This window comes from Enhydra lutris, unplaced genomic scaffold (genome assembly GCF_002288905.1).
Source record: "Enhydra lutris kenyoni isolate GAN:26980312 unplaced genomic scaffold, ASM228890v2 scaffoldscaffold62, whole genome shotgun sequence".
Classification (NCBI taxonomy): domain Eukaryota; kingdom Metazoa; phylum Chordata; class Mammalia; order Carnivora; family Mustelidae; genus Enhydra; species Enhydra lutris.
In genome coordinates this window covers 14,456,804-14,475,638 of record NW_019154146.1, presented here as the reverse complement: position 1 = coordinate 14,475,638, position 18,835 = coordinate 14,456,804, and the positions used below count along the sequence as shown (strand labels likewise).

The window sequence follows — 18,835 nt, the reverse complement described above, 5'->3', positions numbered from 1 at the left end:
TTCAGTCACTCACTAAATCTCACTATCGATACAACTTGCTCAGAAATACTTGCTCTAGTCCTCATAATACATTGTACTTCTTAGGTCAATCCACCTCATAATTACTTATTCATTGTCTGTATTTTCCATTTTTTTCCCTTGCAAACTGAGACAGTGTTTGGCTTTTCAATTCTATGTTCCTAAATAAAATAGAAAATGAAAGAATTACTTTTCCTCCATTGTTAAAAGCAACTGTTATATTATTGTATCAAATTGGTCTAACAAATAAGTATGCTTTTCATTTTATTTTTTCACTTTTGTTTAGAAAGAGATGTTGTAAAAGGTAAAATGTTGAGGAAACAGAATTACATGGCATTAAACATTCCATTTGGACTTTCTTTGAACACCTCAAATATGGAGTTCATGAAAAATTTAGTAAAGCCAGAAAGGAGAACTATTTCACAATTGTTGTCTATGAGACAATTTCTGTAAATGTAGTATATGAGTAACTAAATTCCAGATTTCCACTAAAAAGAAAAAAAAATTAATGGATGTTAAAAAAAAGCTTTTGGTTGGGAAAGCGCCATGGTTGACAAGCTTTTTCTGTAAAAATCCTGGTAGCAAATATTTGTAGTTTTGTGGGCCTCACAGTTTCTGTCATGACTCCACTCTGCCATTGTAGCACAAAAGCAGCCATAGACAAAATTTAAACAAGTGGGCATGGTTGTGTTTCAATAAAACTTTATTTATAGATACTAACATTTGAATTTCATATAATTGTCATGCATCATAAAATACTATTCTTTTGATTTTTTCAAGCATTTAGGTGTTTAGGCTCCTCTTGTCTTATAGGACATTCAAACAGGTGGCAGGCTGGATTTGGTCATGGGTGATAGTTTGCCAGCTCTTGCAGTAGAGTTAAATTATAACCATATAATTGGAGAGCTGGTTCTTTGGGACACAAGTCTACAAACAGTTTGTTCTATGAATTCAATGAATATAATGCTAAAGGTTTTATAAATTAAAAACAATAATGGAAACTCTTTTATAGAAGAGAATTTCAGGATTTTTTGTTTGTTTGTTTCAACCTTAGAAGAAGAGATTTGACATTAAGATGAACTAATACCAGATAGAATTAATTTTTTATAAAAAAACTTTTAATCTTTCCCATTTAAATTATTAAGTTCCTTTTAATCAGTAAACATTTTGGAGGAACTTACAATGTACCAGGTGTTGGGGATGTAATGGTGCATAAGACTCAGTTTCAGTAAGGGACATAGTTAAGTTAGTTGTCATTTCATTGCAGTGTGGAAAATATTATGAAAGAAAAATACAGATAGCAGGGTGAGAGCAAATCTAGCAGGGTGACAGAAGACATTCTAAAGGATTGATGAATCATTCACTTTTTAAGAAAACATTCCCTTTGCTTTTGTGAAAATTTATTATTTTTATAAGAATTCTACTGGCTTGGACCGATGTTTATGCAGGTGAAAATACTCACCAATACACTAATCAAGCACTAATCAGAGGGCTGCTGAAACCTAGTATTTCTTTTCAAGATTAAAAAGTAACCTATTTATTATTTAGTGAGACTTAGCCCTAGAGAAATAATAGACATGGCTGAGAATTTTTTCAAAAGACAAAATTGGTAAGATTTGGGGGAAAAAGCATCTTGTACTAAGACTAAGTTGAATTTGAGGATGGGAAAGAAGTATTGGACATTGGGTCAAGAGAAACAAAAAAGAATAAAAATAAAAAGATATGAGGTCCAAACCAAAAAAGAAGTACAACTTCAATCTCTGTCATTTACCTAAAATAATTACTGAGCACTCATGTGTCAGGGACTCTGCCTGCATATATTAAAATCATCTGAAGGTATATGAAATGTAATACTCTTACTATAATACAGTATTCTCAGCGTTATACTAGGAGAAATACAGAGTTAATGGGAACCCCAAAGCAGGGCACCTGGCCCCAGGATGAATGGGAGAGTGGTTTGAGACCTTTCTGGAAAAGTGTCCTGTAAGCTGAAGCCTGAAAGAGGCTTTCAGTGAAATAAGCCAAGCAGAGAGAGTCAATTATCATATGGTTTCACTTACTTGTGGAGCATAAGGAATAACATGGATGACATTGGGAGAAGGAAAGTGAAAGTGAATTAGGGGAAATCAGAGTGGGAGATGAACCATGAAAGACTGTGGACTCTGAGACACAAACTAAGGGTTTTGGAGGGGAGGGCATGGGGGGTTAGGTGAGCCTGGTGGTGGGTATTAAGGAGGGCACATATTGCATGGAGCACTGGGTGAGCTGCATAAACAATGAATCTTGGAACACTGAAAAAAAACAAACAGAGGCAACAGAGAAGATAGTACTTCTGTGGAACAGAAGGTTGTTCAGCATGGCTTGAGAATAAATTATGGCCAGATGGGGTGGGGTCAGAAAGAAGCCATTGGAAGCAGCATGTACAACTTTTGCATGCCTGTTACTGGGTCAGTACTTTGAGAGCAATGGGAAACCCATAGAAAGGAGAAAGGCTTTAAACAGGGGAGAGATATGATCAGAGATATGTTTTATGAAGATCACCTTGGCAGCCTGTGAAGAAGGGATTGGACTCAGTAAGTCAGTAAGGGATTGAACTCAGTAAGACTAAGTCAGTAGCAGATGGGAGAGAATGGCCACCAGACCTCCTTCAGTGAGTCCTCAGCTTTGTTTCCAGAGAGTCTGGAGTCTCACAATTGACTTTTTCTTTTCCCCTTCCTCAAGTGATAAGAACTTTCATATATGTACATACAAGTGCAATTGTCAGGTCATTGATATCTGTGCCTAGAAATACAGATAAATTCGAAATGTGTCTAATTCTTATTCCCTTTTCAAGAAAAATGCCCAGAACAACTCTTATTATGAAGAAGAGAAGAAGCACTGTATGCTTTCTCTATCTAATATTTAGTCTCAGAACTTTTATGTCAGAAAAACTGGCAGGGCTTGGCTTTCCCTCTCTCTCTCTCTGCCTGGTGTTTCTTTGAGGGTAATGTAAGGACCCTGGAGCCATAAAAATGTTAGTGTGGACCCAGGAAGCCATTCCCTGTTGTTATGATACTCAACACACTTTCATTTGTTGTTATTTTGGGTAAGAACCCTTTCCAAACAAAGGTAAATCACCGGGTGTAACTATCTGTTAGTATCATCTATAAGGTCAAGTGTCTGTGGTAAACCCACATTATCGCAGAACCAAAGAAACCTCTTCCCTTCTCTTCGCTGTCACTTTGATTTATAAAACACTTTCTCTATTCTGTGGGTTGCTAATCTGCTGGATTCACAGTCCAGTCAAAAGTCAGTGAATTTAGAGAGAGAAAGGAAGGGTCTGAATTCCAAATTTGCTACTCATTTGAAGTCTCTTGCCTCTTTGGGATATGGAATTATAATTTCCCAAAATGAGGGATGCCTGGGTGTCTCAGTTGGTTAAGTGTGTGCCTTTGGCTTCAGGTCATGATCCCAGGATCCTGGGATTGAGTCTTGCATAGAGCTCCTTGCTCAGTGGGAAGCCTGCTTCTCCCTCTCTCTGCTTGTGTGCGCTCTCTCTCTCTCTGGCAAATAAATCAATAAAATCTTAAAAAAAATTTTTTTCATCAAAACAAAGTAGCAAGACTAAATTATCTTAAATTCTTTCTAGCTAAGAGATTATGGTTTTATGAATCAGATAGAACATCAATTTCCCAGGCTGGAAAGTCTAATAAAATGACTACAGACACAGGATATTAGAATGATGATAAAAATATATATATATCAAATAGCCAGGGCTCCTACTTCCTAGACAGTGAGGTGTTTTTTTGTTGTTGTTGTGTTGTTTTTCCCCTGAGGATGAGGCGCCAGGAACCCTGGAGAGGTGCAGCCATGTTTGCCTCAGATCTCCTTCCCCAGGGCCGCTCTGCTATTTTATTCCTGGAAAAGACCCCTATCAGAGCTTGGTGTTTGGCTTCTGACAGCACACTGACCTTTTCTTGCCACATGGATTAGCAATGGATCCAGCCTCTTTTCCTGGAGGGACTTGAATGGCACTAGGGTCTGAATGGGCTTCCAGTTTCTTTATGTTTCGGCTGCAATCTTCAAAAACCAATTGCTCACTAATCCGTCAGACCAGCTCAAGGCAACAGTGACCTTCCTCCAAGCTTCCACATGGATTATTCTAAGGAATCTCCCAACTTGAATTAAAAATATCAAAACTTAAAAAACGAACAGGCTTTCCAAAGCAACTGGATCCCAAAATTAAGTGTCTCCAGATATTCTTAGAAGTGGAAGGTCTGGTGCAGGAATGAGAGTGCACAAGTAGGGACTGGACAGGACAGGACAGAAATGACTTTCTCCAAAGGTGAATGGATGTGAGTTTAGTAAAGATGTCAAGGACCAATGTAGTGGCAAAGGACCCACGGATAGCCTCAGCAGGAAACTGCTGGAACCTCAAGGGCTACAGTCATGGGGCTACCTACAGAGATTGGCTCTTGGTGGAGGAAAGTTACGTCTACCAAACCATGGTCTATGATGAGTAAATACTCAGGGCTCTTTCTCCTCTAATCTTTTGTCCTTTTAATTTCCTATGACTGCCTCCCCTTGGCCTAGCCCAACAGAAGCCACAGGACCACAGGGCATGGATAGTTCTGTACGTCAGCCTCTAGGGAATCAAAAGCAATGTGTAGAAAAGCAGGTCCCAAGGGTGCAGTTGGAGAAGATCCAGCAGAGAGGAACATCTGGACTTGCAGCCTGTGGGATCAGAAATGTCCTGAGAGCAAATCAAAATTCCGATATACTAGAAGGTCATAGAAGGGCTGAGGCAAAATCAAAGAAACAGGCTGAGAGCCTGAAGGTCAAGGAATAGGTTGGGGAAGCCTAAGAAGGAACCAGAACTGAAGCCTGTGACCAACTAGAATGATTGAGGGACAAGGGAGTTGGGAGAAGATTCAAGGGCAGGCCTTGTTTTTCTAGGATGGGTCAATGGCTTCTCTCTCACATTTTCTTATAATGTGATTTTAAAATAGGATACAAAAAATAAAATAAAATAAAATAAAATAGGATACAGGGCCTGGATAGTCTCTTCCTATGCAAAGCACAATCGTACTAAACTTAAGTTCATTTGTAAAGAAATAGTAAGAACAAATTTTCACAAGCCACATTGTAGGACATGCAAAAAAATAAGCTTTAGAATCCTTCCTCTAACTTAACCTTTTTTTAATCCCTCATTCCAAAGAAAATGTACAATGTACAATTACCATGTTTACCCAGAAATTACTAAGATTTAAAATTCTGTCAACTCAGGATTTGCTCTCCCCTTCTTTTCCCTCAGAGTACCATCTAAGTTTCTGAGAGTATATATAACATGAAATCTGAGAGGCGGCCTTCAGGTCCCCAGGAGATGCTCTGTGCCTTGCTGTCATCTGCTGAGATGTGTGCTGCTCCCTGGGTGTAGTCTGGCCTTTGGTAGACTGCTTGACCCCTTCCACTCTTTACCCCTGACAGTATTTAGGCTCTTACCAAACAGGGGGTGGGGGACTTGTCCTATAGCTTTATCTACGTCCTCCTGTACCATTCCAAAAAGTGCTGCTCCATGCTTTGCTGTAGCAACCAGAGAAGAAAATAAGCCGAATTAGCCTCTATTGTTTAGTCCCCATGCATAAGACTGGGTTCTGTCACCCATTCCTTCAACTCTCCATAAACTCCCACCTAGGGGCAGAAGGTTGCCTCCTCATCTTGAGTAATGTCTTCTCCCCATCTCAGAGGCTCTTCCCTGTCTTGGGAGGATGGATATAGTGGTGCAGGGGACATGAGAACTCACTCAGTAAATATCCTTGCCAAATCTTTCATCCTAATATCTAGACTTCAGTGTTATTTAAGAGCCAGGAATTGGACACTTGTTGTCTTTCACTTCCTTCCCTGTGAACTTCTCCCTTTCCTTGTGGATCTCACATATTTTGATCCTCAAGGTAAGGGAGTCAGCAAGTTCGTTTCATGGAATGTGTCTATGGGGGAGTATACATAGAGGACAGATAATACTATGAAACAGATAAAATTTGGTCTTAAATCTTTAATAGTTTGTTTTTAAACTTTCCTATCTCCGAATTGTGTGCTTTTGTGATTTTCTCTACAGCTTTCCTCCAAAATCTAGTTTCATAAAACTATCTCATAACACAACCCTAAAGTTAATGTATAAATGACTCATAGTGTTTAATCCATTATTCTTTCTGCATGTGTTTTGTTTAAAATAAGAAAATTCTGAAATATAGGAATGATTTTCTATAAAATATAGTCTTTGTCACAACCATTCAACTTGACCATTTCAGCACAAAAGCAGCCATATATGGTGCATATGTAATGAACATTTCCATGTCCCAATAAAACTTTATTTATGGACACGAATTTAAGTTTCATATACTCTTCATGTGTAAAAATATTTTTAAATTTCTTTTAGCCTTTTAAAACTGTAAACATCATTCGTAGTTTAAGAAAAGTAAAAACCAGAGGGATAAGCCATATGTGGCTCACAGTCAGTGATTTGCAGACCTCATCTTGACCTAACCCCTCAGGACTATTCTGGCAATAAGGATCAGGTCTCTGGGCAGTATGTGAGTTGGAGTGAGTTAGGCAGGGAAAACTGTCACACCAAGAGGCCAGTGAGGACACATTGGACATCTCATCCCTAACAACAGTAAGGACTCTCTATTAGCAATTTGCACTAAGAAAAAGAGGGAATCTGGCTTTCTGCCTATCTCCTGAGCTTGAAAATTCCGTCCATCTGACTTCACTACATTCAGTATATTTTAGTTTAAAATGCCAGTTTTCCTTCTCTGCTCTTGGTCCTATTGGTGAAAAAAGGAGAGGAGAGATGTCAATATTTTTATATGCTTTTATTTTCCTTCCCTGATGTGTTAGTATCGATGATGGTAGTAACAACAGTTACAGAAAATCACCAGTTCTTAATAGAATGAAAGTTATTATCAAGATCAAAAGAGCCTCCTTTCAATAACTTATTTGTTATTGACCGCCTGAGAGACTTTGCAAAAATTACTTAAACTCTGGATGTCAGTTTACCTATTTGTAAAAGAAGGATCTCGGAGATTTGTTCTAAGTGTACAAATGAATGACAGTTCTTCTTACAAACCTCCCTTCCCTGAGAAGACTTACGGGGTAGGAAATAAGTTTTGCTAAAGATGTTAGAATGTTATAGAAAGATATGTTAAAGTAGCAAAAAAGCAGATTAAAAGACTAAATTCACATTTGTATTTTCGTACTTGCTGAGTTTTATAGTAAAATATTCAGGATAAATACAGCTACAGTGTTTTTCTTATGTTTATTTTTCTGGAAGCAACCATAATTCAACTGGTTAAAGCCTTCAGTTTACATCCATTTCCTTGAAAGAAAAGACAAGAAATGCATTTAAAAACAAAGCAAAGCAAAACAAAACAAAACAAAACTAAAACCCCAAACCAAAAAACTTGTGAATTAAGACTTTGAACCTGCAGATGGTGCTATGGTCCTATTATGAAATTCAGTTTGGCTTTCTAGTTTAAATCCATAGGAAAAAAAATACAGTTTTTTGATTTAGTTTAATTTTATCTAGAAATAATAAAATTGAATTGTTTCTCTTTACTTTTGTGTTTTATTATTATAATGGGAGAAACTGTCTTTACCACTGGAAAAATCTAATGTAGTTACTCTTTGTGAATACTAAGGCTTCGTTAGACCAAATAATAATCAAATTTTATGTCTTTTTTCATTTAGATTTTTCTGCTTATCCTTCAGCACCAGTTTTCTGTGGCTTTCAATCAACTTACTTTGCTGTTTCTGTTCTTAAATAAAATTGTTTCACTGAGAATTGAGTGACAAAGAACAAGGATAAAAAATTCCACATGAGAATCATTTCAACCTCTAGTTTGTAATAATCAGGTAAAAAAAGATTTCCTGGAATTAAGCCACAGGAACTCTGGCTAAAGTCAGAGCTGTCAACTGGGAAACAAATTTCCAGACATTCTGAAATTTAATTCATTTAATTTTTCTTGTAACTGGATTAGAAAATATGATGAAGCATAGCAGGATATTCTTTTCCTGGATCAGTTTGGCTTTGAAGCCAATAGATACTAAAATTTTAAAGTAGAAGAAAGGGGGCTTTAGAGTCTTTCTCCCTTGAACTTAGGAACAAAAATGTAAAAGGATATACACACTGGAAATTTTTAAAAATTGTAGGAAAGATGACATTTTACTTTGTTGTCCACAAAGTTGTTCATGTGGCTGTATTTTTACCTGAAACTCTGACTGAATATATGCTTGTCTAATTTAAATTAAAATCACTACAAACAGAAATTGAGTATTTATCAAAGTACTCCACAGATGCTTTCCAATTAGTTCTTTGAAACCTGTCAACAGACTAAGCTAGAAATGTTCAAAAAGCTGGTGTGTGTGTAGGTGTGTATTCAGAGGTGGAGGGGAGAAACAGAATAATTCTGTATAGTGCAAGGATCTATACAAAAGTTGAAAATTTCTTCCTTTACAAAGGAAGGAAAATTGAATTCCTTGATATATACAGTCTGGTAGTTTATTTTTTGGATCATTTGAGGTTGTATATGTGAAAGTGCACTGGGAATTAGGATATTTTGTGCAAATGTGAAATAGCAGTACCATTATGACTTTATACTACAGTGTGTATATTATACTATCTTAGCACCTTTTTGAAACTTTTGTCTTGGGAATAGTTTCAACACAAAGGAAATAAAGAAATGGGAAATTATTTCTAGATGCTTTTAAAATTAGAATAGATCTCAAGAAAGACTAAATCAGGATTTACATGAATAGCATAAAATATTTTAAAAGGCTTTAGAATTGAAACTTTATAATAAAGGAGATTTATACATTTTTTAGGCATAATGAACATAAGTGTGTGTTTTTCTCTGTATCCCTTTCTGCCCATAAAACTCTTACTTTCTGAAGGAACCTCCATGGCCCTGGCTACAACAGTAATCATTCTTTAATTTCATTCCTACTAATTAAAGATTAAAACATTTCACATTAAGTTTTGTACATTTTTGTTGTTGTTGTTTATTTAAAGAAAAGTAAATTTCCTCTTTATATCTTACATCTTGAAGTTACTCACTATAAATTTATATAAATCAGACATAATGACAATTTAATAAGAACTCAAGCCTTATTCATCCTGTGGGAGTACTACTGTGACGTCTTTCAGAGAGCTTTGTGATTGCTCAGCCCTAAGTGTAAGCCCTATAAAATGATGGGCTTTGAAATGCTGGTCAGGGTAGAGTGAAAAGCAGTTGCTGGCAATAATAGCCAACCCATAGCCAGTACCAAGTTCTGGTTCAGCTCTGAGGGAGAGAACTGGTGGTGCCTTTCTTGGCCTCATCAGACTTCAGCACCTAAGACAGCTCCAATTATTCTCCATACGGAAAGCTCTGGAGGAACACTACTTGGCAAGGTAAGTAAAAACTTTACCTTTCTTCTTTTTGTCCCCTCCTCCTACTTTGAAACTTTTCTCAGGGTATATTGAATATTTCTCTCTCTTGAAAAGAATTTTACAGTGTTCTTCCTTTACAACAACAAAAAACAATTTTCTCAAGTCACCTGGTAAGTGTAGAAATGCTTAACTTTTTATATATTTGTGGATTTTCTGAATTCTTTTGGTTGGAAGATGCTTTGCCCTGCTTGCTCAATACTTCACTCAATATTGTCTTTTAAAAAATGTATTAAAGTAGGGTGTGGGTTTTTGTTTTTATTTTGGGTTTTTTGTTTGTTTGTTTGTTTGCCTGTTATATTCATTTCTAACTGAAGGGTTCAGGGGGCACATTTGTTTTACAAGTTTCAACTTTTTTTTTTTTAAGTGTTGTTCTTTCTATCTCATAGGTTAGTTATGTGAACCAAGGAAGCATTCATTTTCCTCTTTAGGTCTAAATGCTGTGATTTTTACACACAGCAAGAAAAACAAAGCTTAAATTCCAAGTTCCTATCTATGAACTATTTAGAAATGAAATCTGTAAGTGGGTTAGATGTAAAAAAGCACAAGCATTATTTTTAATATATTTTTCTTTTTGTAGTAAAAATTATTTCAATGGTAATATGCAGTTTAATAATTTTTGGTATTAATTTTCACTATTAAGTTAAGCTTGTTCAAATCTGGGCATAAGAAAATAAATTCCTAATAATCTCTATAATTAAAAGGGGAAAAAGAAATGTATGTACAATTTTTGTACTGATATGAGTATGTGTGTATATATATATGTATATATATATACATACATACATATATAGACACACATTATTAAATAGATGATACTCCAGTGTTATATTAATTAGACACTAGAAAGATAAACTGTTTCTTTAATTAGAAAAGATACCAAGCATGTGTGCTACAACTCTGTTACAAGAAGATTGTTCCCATGGATACTTCCAGCACTATGAAAGTATGGCATTCCACGTATACTTGGCCCAACTGAGTGCCTAGTGAGAGACAGGCAGCAGTTGAAAAGGACCCTAATTTTTATTCAAGCAGCTGTCACCAAAAAACAAAACAACAAACTTCTTGATTTAAAAGTTAATTATATTACCGTTTAACTCTTTCTATAAGATGAGAATTACTTTTTCCTAACCCTGCAAGAGCCTTCAGAAATTACTACTAGACACTCAGAATTACTTTGCTGGTGATATCCTTGGCTGGAAAGCTGACGTGATTCTCTCTCTTTCAAGGTACAAAGATGGAAACCAGAAGTAAGTCCCAGCTACTTGTGCTGCTAACACTTGTCAGCATGCTCTTCTCTCACACATTGGCATGGCCTCTCTTTGGAGCACCCTCTGTTCTGAGGTAATTATCCAGACAGTTGAACATTCCTTTTTTATGTATATGGTAATTTTCTATACATTATTTTGGACAATTCAAATTTTTAAGTTCATATTATTTATTTAAATTTTTTGGTTGACGTGTTAAGCAAGGTTTTTGAACATCAGATCAACATGACTATTCTGTATCCTGGGGTCCACTCCCAGAGCATGAGTGATAGTGTCAATGACTAGTTTTAAGGATAGGTGGATCGCATTTCCAAACAGGGAGGAGGAAGGATTTGATTTTCTTTTCATTCAAAACCAGTTTTAGATAAGAAATAAGCTTTTATCCATTATCATCTCAGTTCAGTTCAGTTTCTGATAGAAAAAGATAGATGTTTAGTTGCCTGCCTCATTATAGTTCATTTTCAAGATCAATCAGTAAATAATCTTAAGGTTAGTGGTTAATTAGTGAAACATATATTCCATCATGCTGGACAGATCTACCTATCTAGCCACAATCAATTTGCCAATATTGTAAATTGTGGAATAACCGATCTACTGAGTTACCCTCCCCCAGTGAGTGAATTTTAATATACTTGGTTTCAACCCTAAATTCTTAGTTTCACTGTTCTCTGTGTTGCATTTCATATCTCAAATTCAGGGATTATAACACAACTCCTTTTTAAAACTTTGTCTGAAATAAAATAAATTTATCTTAAAGAAGTGAACAGTAAATGAAAACTACAGTAGTTTCATATTGTCTTCCCAGTTATGGGTAGTACTGAATAATCTCTTAGTTATTAGCGTTTGTGAAATCTGCTTAAAGCCAGATCTTAGGTTGCTTTATAACCACACAGAATGATCCAATCTGAATGGTTATATCACATATCACAACAATCACAAGAATGTTGAAGTTTGCATTGATTACTAAGTTTCATACAAAGAGGGCTACTTGTTGCTTCTACCAACTACTATATCATCAAAAGACGCACAAGTCCCCAGAAGCTGATGCACTCCTTGGAGGTTTACTCTAATAGTCAAAATAGACACACTCATAATTTTAATAGTGTGCTGGTGTTTAAAATGTGCATGCACTAAAAAATATAGTCATATTTCATGTATAAGCATGACTATTCTTAGTCACTCAGTAAAGCATTGTCCATCCCTCACTAAAATTGTATTAATACATAAATTAGAAATAAGAAGACCCTACAAAATTTATTGAACTTGAGTAACTACTCAGAGATGGAGAGATTCTTTGTACTTGATTAATACAGAGAAATATATCACACTAAGGTGAATCTTTAGATTAAATTTACAGACCTAGATAAAGAAAAGCAGTTAATATCTGCCTCTTGAGAAATGTTTGACAAATGATACTAAACGCCAACAAATACATGAATTGCTCCCAGTTTTTATATTGGACATTTAAAATTTTTTGAAGTTTCTGTTTTGTACAAAATATTTCTACCTGTGAATAACTTTGCAAAGTGAAGATATTGCTAACAAAGTGTACTTTGCTGGATGCACTGATAGTATTGATCTAAGTAACCCTTATGTTTGTTACATACACCTTGTAAAAGTTGCATGGCATCTATTTTATGGGATAATAAAAAATTTCCCTATTTATTCTCTAAGTAGAATATAGAAGCCAGTAAATCTAACTATGCTATCCATATATTGTGAACGGGTAATTCTTCTAAAAATATCATCTTATTCCAATGGCTGTAAAACCATAAACACTATCTTCTGAGAAAGGAATAGATTATACCTCTATTATATGTTTTCCTAACAGGTTGGATGACAGAATACCACTTGAAGAAGCAAATGAACCTGATCAAGTTTCATTAAAAGTAGACACAGACATCTTGCAAAATGCATTGGCTGAGAATGACACACCCTATTATGATGTATCCAGGTGAGTATATTTTTATTGACTTTTATTTTAGAAAATTTATTTTTGAAATATAAACGTCATAATTTGTGTTACTGTGAAACTACTCTTACAGTACAATACTACAGGTTTCCATCCTCCTTTGCTTCATTCAGCCTAATTTATTGAAGCTCTAGCAGCTGTACCTGATCATCATGTAGAGAGGGTGTAACAAGCTAAGATCAGAAAGTCCTTCCCTTGCACGGAACCGTTTGTCTAGGGCAACATAAAAGTATAGATAGAGCAGTTCTATACTGAAGACAAAGTATAAAAATTCCTGATTCAGATAGGAAAGTTGGCTGACCATCCCTAAGGGCCTCTCTCCCTTAAGAGATTTTGTTTCCAAATATTTTGGCAGGAGAAAGAGCAAAAAGTATAATAAAGTTTTTGCTAACATTCAGGATAGTTTCTCCTTGTATGTATCTTTCTTCAGCATTTAAGAAACAAAGCACCATAAATAAATAAAGAGAAACCAATTTTAATATATTATTTTTCCCATCAATATTTACTGGAGAATTAGTTTTAGAGCATCTCTCAGAAAGCATTACCTAATATTGAGATAGACTTCTAAAAATTTAAATTCTTTTAATTCTTTAAAGTTTTGTGTGAGAAATACATCTCCCAATATAAGTGACTAGAAAATATGTTTTATTAAGTTCTCAAGAAACTTTCTTTTGGACTTACGTTTTCACAAGAAGCTTTCAAATAGCTGATACGTTTCTTTCTTGTTTAATGAGGCAAAATAATATTTTAGGAAACCATTTACAAAATAATGGCTGTCCCTTCTCCTTCTTTTAGGAATACCAGACATGCTGATGGAGTTTTCACCAGTGACTTTAGCAGACTCTTGGGTCAAGTTTCTGCCAAAAAATACCTTGAGTCCCTTATTGGAAAGCGAGTTGGGTAAAGAGAATTTATTATTTTATCAAACACATTATGATTATTTAATCTACAAGTTATTTATTATTATTAATTTTTTACTGTTAACAATTTCCTTATTTGGCTCAAACCTGAGAAGCCTTGATGATGTGCAGTTTAGTTGAAAAATAATTTAGATTCTTCAATAAAATATACCAGGCCCATGGATTTAGGAAATCAACTTTTTAGTGATAGCCTACTGCTCACTGACGTACTTATCTTTCTTAAGCAGCGATCATTTATAAATCTGTAATCAAATTTATCTAGACACAGTAAAAAATAGGGCATAGTATAAACTGAAGCAAATTTTATTTTATTTTTTTAAAGATTTTATTTATTTATTTGACACAGAGAGAGAGAGAGAGAGAGAGAGAGCACAAGCAGGCAGAGGGGCAGGAAGAGGCAGAGAGAGAAGCAGACTCCCTGCTGAGCAATGAGCCCGATGTGGGATTCCGTCCTGGGATCACGACCTGAGCCAAAGGCAGCCGCCTAACCGACTGAGCCTCCCGGGGTCCCTGAAGCAAATCTTAATATTTATCACAGTATTTGTTTTTAAATTCCTGATCCAACCAAGCATTGGACGTTCTTTCTTTAAATGGCCAATGGCTGAATATTTACATGGCACTATTCAGGATGGCAAAGCTTGTAAAGAATGTATTTTTATAGAAAATTTCCTCCCTGTGGGGCAGAACACAAGTTCAAGTATTCCCCCATTTTTCTTTGATAAGTTAGTTTCTCAGTTAGTACAGAATGTGTATTTAAACTCTCAGCAAGTGCCAGAATGTGCTGGATTATTCCTTGCTCTCCTATACTTGGGTTTAGATATATCTTTCTTTTAGTCTTTTTGTAAGAGAAAAGGACTGGGCACTGGAATTCTGACTCCCAAGACATTTGGAACTTTGGCATGTTTATAATTTTTTGTTCAAACACTTTGGTTTCCTTTCACTTGCGTTTCTTAGCAATAGCCTCTCAGAAGACCGGGGACCGATCAAACGGCACTCCGATGCCGTCTTCACCGACAACTATACCCGTCTCCGAAAGCAGATGGCTGTGAAGAAATACTTGAACTCAATTCTGAACGGGAAGAGGAGGTAAAGGGACAGAGAACTTGCTAAAATGAGAAATTATACATGAGTTCAGAAATAGAAGTTCCATATGAAGACATTTTTCTCTCTATCTCGTGATCTATAGTCTGTGAAGCAGTAATGTTCAACCTTGGCTTACGTTAGACTACCCTGGAGAATTTTTTAAAATCCTGATGTGTGCCTTACCCAAAACCAACTGCTAGAAAACTAGTACCTAGGTATTGGTATTTTTTTAGGAGCTTCCCCACTAGATTATACTGTGCATCCAGAGTGGAAAATGAGACTGTAGAGACATCTACTCTGAATCTGGGAACAGGTTTTATCAGAAGTGCTAATTTTTTTTTTAAGGTTTTAATTTTAGAGAGAGAGAGAGTGGTGTGTGTGTATGTGTGTGTGTGTGCGTGTGTGTGCTCACGCACGTGCAGAGAGAGGGGCAGAGGGAGAAGAAAAGAGTCTCAAGCAGACTCCATGCTGAGCCCAGAGCCTGTCTTGGGGCTCAATCTCACCACTCAGAGATCAGGACGTGAGCAGAAACTGACTGAGCCAGCCAAGTACCTTCAGAAGTGCTAGTTTATTAAACATGTTAAGTACCATCAATTAGCAATTTGATACCATATGGAACTCCCTTCATATGCATACACAATAACTTTATTTTACCAAATTAAGCCATGAGTTCTTTTGTATTCCAAGATTCTGTAAGACCCATGTTTCTCTACGGTGAATAAGTGTTGGATTACAATAAGTAGGAAGTATGTACTTACACAATAAGTATATAATTACTTATTATAATTAGTAGGAAGTGGGATGCTCTCTCTTTTTATCCCAATTATTTTTGTTTAGATGGTGAGTATTAAGAACAAACTTGTTTAGGCAAGATCAGACAAGATGAATGACTTTGCCCACCAGATTATAATTCTGTAAATATAATTTTAGACACTTTATGATTGAGGATAATCTTAGGTAATAATTAACCTCAAAGACAATTGGTTAGTCCTCAGGGCACTTTATAGAGCAACAGAGAGCAGTGAAAGTCACACATCATCAGTTCCCTGGAAGCTTTCTCATCGAAGAACCTTCACATGCACACTTTTCTTTTTCTGGTCTGCAGCAGTGAGGGAGAATTGCCTGACTTTCCCGAAGAGTTAGAAAAATAATGGAAAAGCTCTTTGAAGCAAAGCTGCTGACAACTTCCCAGTGGTGAGTATATCTATGCATTCTTATTCTTATTTTATTCTTAGAGCAAACATCTAATTATTTCAATAGGTGAGAGTCACTTGATAAAAAACAGCTTAGGGGTCTCACAATGAGGCCTCATGGAAAAAGACACTTCTATCTGGCACTTCTATCTTCTATCTTTCAGTAAACAGCTGAAAATGATTCATGCAGTGCTCTGATAGCAAAAAAAAAAAAAAAGAGAAAGCTCACAATGGGCCAACAGTTTGCCACCTGAATGGTACTCCTAGTTTACTCAGACTTATTTCTAACCTTCTGTTGAGATATAAAACAGAGGAATCTGACTCACGCTAATGGGAAAAACTGGATTTTTCTTGAGAATTGAGCCATGCTGCTTTTAATAATTTAAGGTTTAGCCCCATGAATGACTGTTAGTACTTCATTTAATTTAAGTACAGGGAAATGCGACCAAACTGCAGTATGGTTCGTTTTTATGAAAACACCAAGGCACTCTGGGTTTATTTGTATTCCTTGAACCATAGCAAGCTTCATGCAGCAAAGTTAAATGTAGCTTCTTGTACCTACAAAGTGAGTGTAGGTGCTATGATCCAACAGTCTTTATATTTCAAATACTTTTTGAATAGAGAAAGCACAAGTAGGCTTTTTTCTTTGTTAAGTGATAAGCTTGTTTTCCCAGTTGTTTTATGTATATATGGATACAAGACATAATTCTTTCCTGGGTTACAATAATATTTACATTAGCTCATAAAATATATTTATTTATATAATACATTATATATTTATATATTATATATACACATTTAATAATATACATTATATAAATAAATATATTTATAATATTTGGCCAGTGCCTAATGAAATTTTATGCCATCATTGTATCAGAGGTTGGTTAATTTTTTCTGTAAAGGGCTACTGAGTAAATATTTTTGGCTTTGTGAGTTATATGGTTTCTGTTACAACTACTCAAACTCGTTCTTGTAGCAGGAAAGCAGCCACAGATAATATGTAAAATGAATGGGAGTCACTGTTACAATACTATTTTATTTGTGAAACCTCAAATTAGGCTGGACTACATATAACCTCTGACTAAGTCAAGGAGACTAAACTAGACCCACACTCAGACTGAAAACAATCCATGGTCTTTATGAAATTCCTGGCGCAGAAAGCTAAGGTTTTTGTGAGAGTCATCAAGCATGAGCAGAGTGTCTGAGAAGACACCTGCCTGATTTGTTGCTTTTGTCCACTGAGGGACATGTTCAGGGTCCTGCACTGGCCCCCTCCTTACCATGTACAGATATTTCAGAGAAACAAGTCCCTTTGCTCAAAGAAGAAAAGTCACATACATCTTCCTGAAAACGTTTACAAGAATAAGCTTATTTCATTTAATTAAGAAATACAAGAGGAACCAAACTATAAAGGAGGATTAGTTGTTCTGTCTTTTGTAAGCTGTAAGATCATTTACGAGATTCCATCTTCCCTTCTTTTCTTTTCTGAATGGGTAATTTTGGACAAATTCTTTTAATGGGAAATCCTGTGTGTCAACCATGTGTGAAAATTACAAATGGGTAATTATAACGACAAATTAAAGCACCTCTTCATATGTCAGTTTCTTTCTGACAATGAGTCCTTTAGAAGATACTTTTCTGATATCCCAGAACATGACAGGCTGTTCACAAAGGGTAAAGGGAAATAGATGTGATAAAATGAGTGGGTGAGTGAATGAAACTAAGATGCTGTAAATAAAAATATTTTCATGCTTAAAATACCATTTTTTTTTCTTTTTCAGAATTCGTGAAGGAAAATGATAGGCGGAGTAATTATATTTTGAGTTCTACATGTGTAATTCAAGAAAACAACTTCAATATCAAAACCAAATAAAATATATTGTGTTGTGAATGTTGTGATTTACTTTATCTTAATGTAATAACTGTGATGTTTACATTGTATTATTTGAGCGTTCTAAAACTTGTCTTTAACTCATAAAAATCCTGTAATTTCATATGCTGTGTATCCTTTCTAACAAAAATATATTTAGTGATAAGTAAATACTAGGTTAATTGCAATTATGTGAGGCTTTTGGGGAAAGTAGTAATAGAAAACAAATGATGTGTTTATTTATAGAGCATACTTAACTATTCAGAAGTGTGGAGCACATAATCAGTGAGTCTAAATTTGAATGTTAAGCAGCTAGAATGCTGTGTTCAGTAAACTGCAAAATGTCTAAGAGAAAACCAAAAACAAAGACAGAAAGACATTCTTTGAAACAGATTTTCAGGAAGTGGTATATATTTTCACATTTTTAGGCATCATTTATTTTGAATAAGATTTAGTCTCTCCCATTCAGATCTCTATTTGCCGAAGGCTCTCTTCTGTTGTGGTGTATCAGTGAAAGATAATGGCCTCTGTTTCTGACATCCGACCTTTCCTTTCTGCTTGTGTGAAGTATGTGTAAAATGTAAACTGAGTGGAACCTTTGTTTTTCTGTAATAAATTTTTTTTTCCATAATTACTCAAATAATGCTTTGGTCATCAGTTTCCTTCAGTGAAAGTATATTTGGAGACATGACTATTTTTCCAAAAGGACTGTAGGAAATTAAATAGAGAAAATAAAGAACTTTGATTATCATTCCAGACACTTTCTATTGTTTTGATTCTGTTAAGTGATGCAGCAGTAACTCGTTTTAGCTCCCAAGGCAGTCATTAAATGGTTTTTGTGATGTTTGAGGTAGGACTATATTTGATTCTGTGTAAGTTCTAAAATCACAATAACTCAAATATGAGAGAAATTTCTTTCTCACATAATGGCAGAAAGGAAATATCATGGGTTAGTTTGAAGATATTGTCCCATGAAGCCTTCAGGAAACTAAACCTCTTCTCATGATCCAAAATTGTAGCTGGAGTTCCAGCCATCATCTCTGCA

At 35.5% G+C, this 18,835-nt stretch overlaps 1 protein-coding gene across 1 annotated transcript; it reads left to right on the top strand.

Annotated features, from left to right (window-relative positions):
- The first annotated feature begins 9,236 nt into the window (after window positions 1-9,236).
- LOC111158743 (vasoactive intestinal peptide) lies at window positions 9,237-18,347 on the top strand. Its single transcript, XM_022520978.1, has 7 exons — window positions 9,237-9,445; window positions 10,711-10,825; window positions 12,581-12,703; window positions 13,517-13,621; window positions 14,596-14,727; window positions 15,830-15,918; window positions 17,702-18,347. Exons 2-6 carry the CDS (start codon window positions 10,719-10,721, stop codon window positions 15,873-15,875), a joined length of 513 nt encoding a protein of 170 aa, XP_022376686.1. The 5' UTR covers window positions 9,237-9,445; window positions 10,711-10,718; the 3' UTR covers window positions 15,876-15,918; window positions 17,702-18,347.
- Window positions 18,348-18,835: the final 488 nt, after the last annotated feature.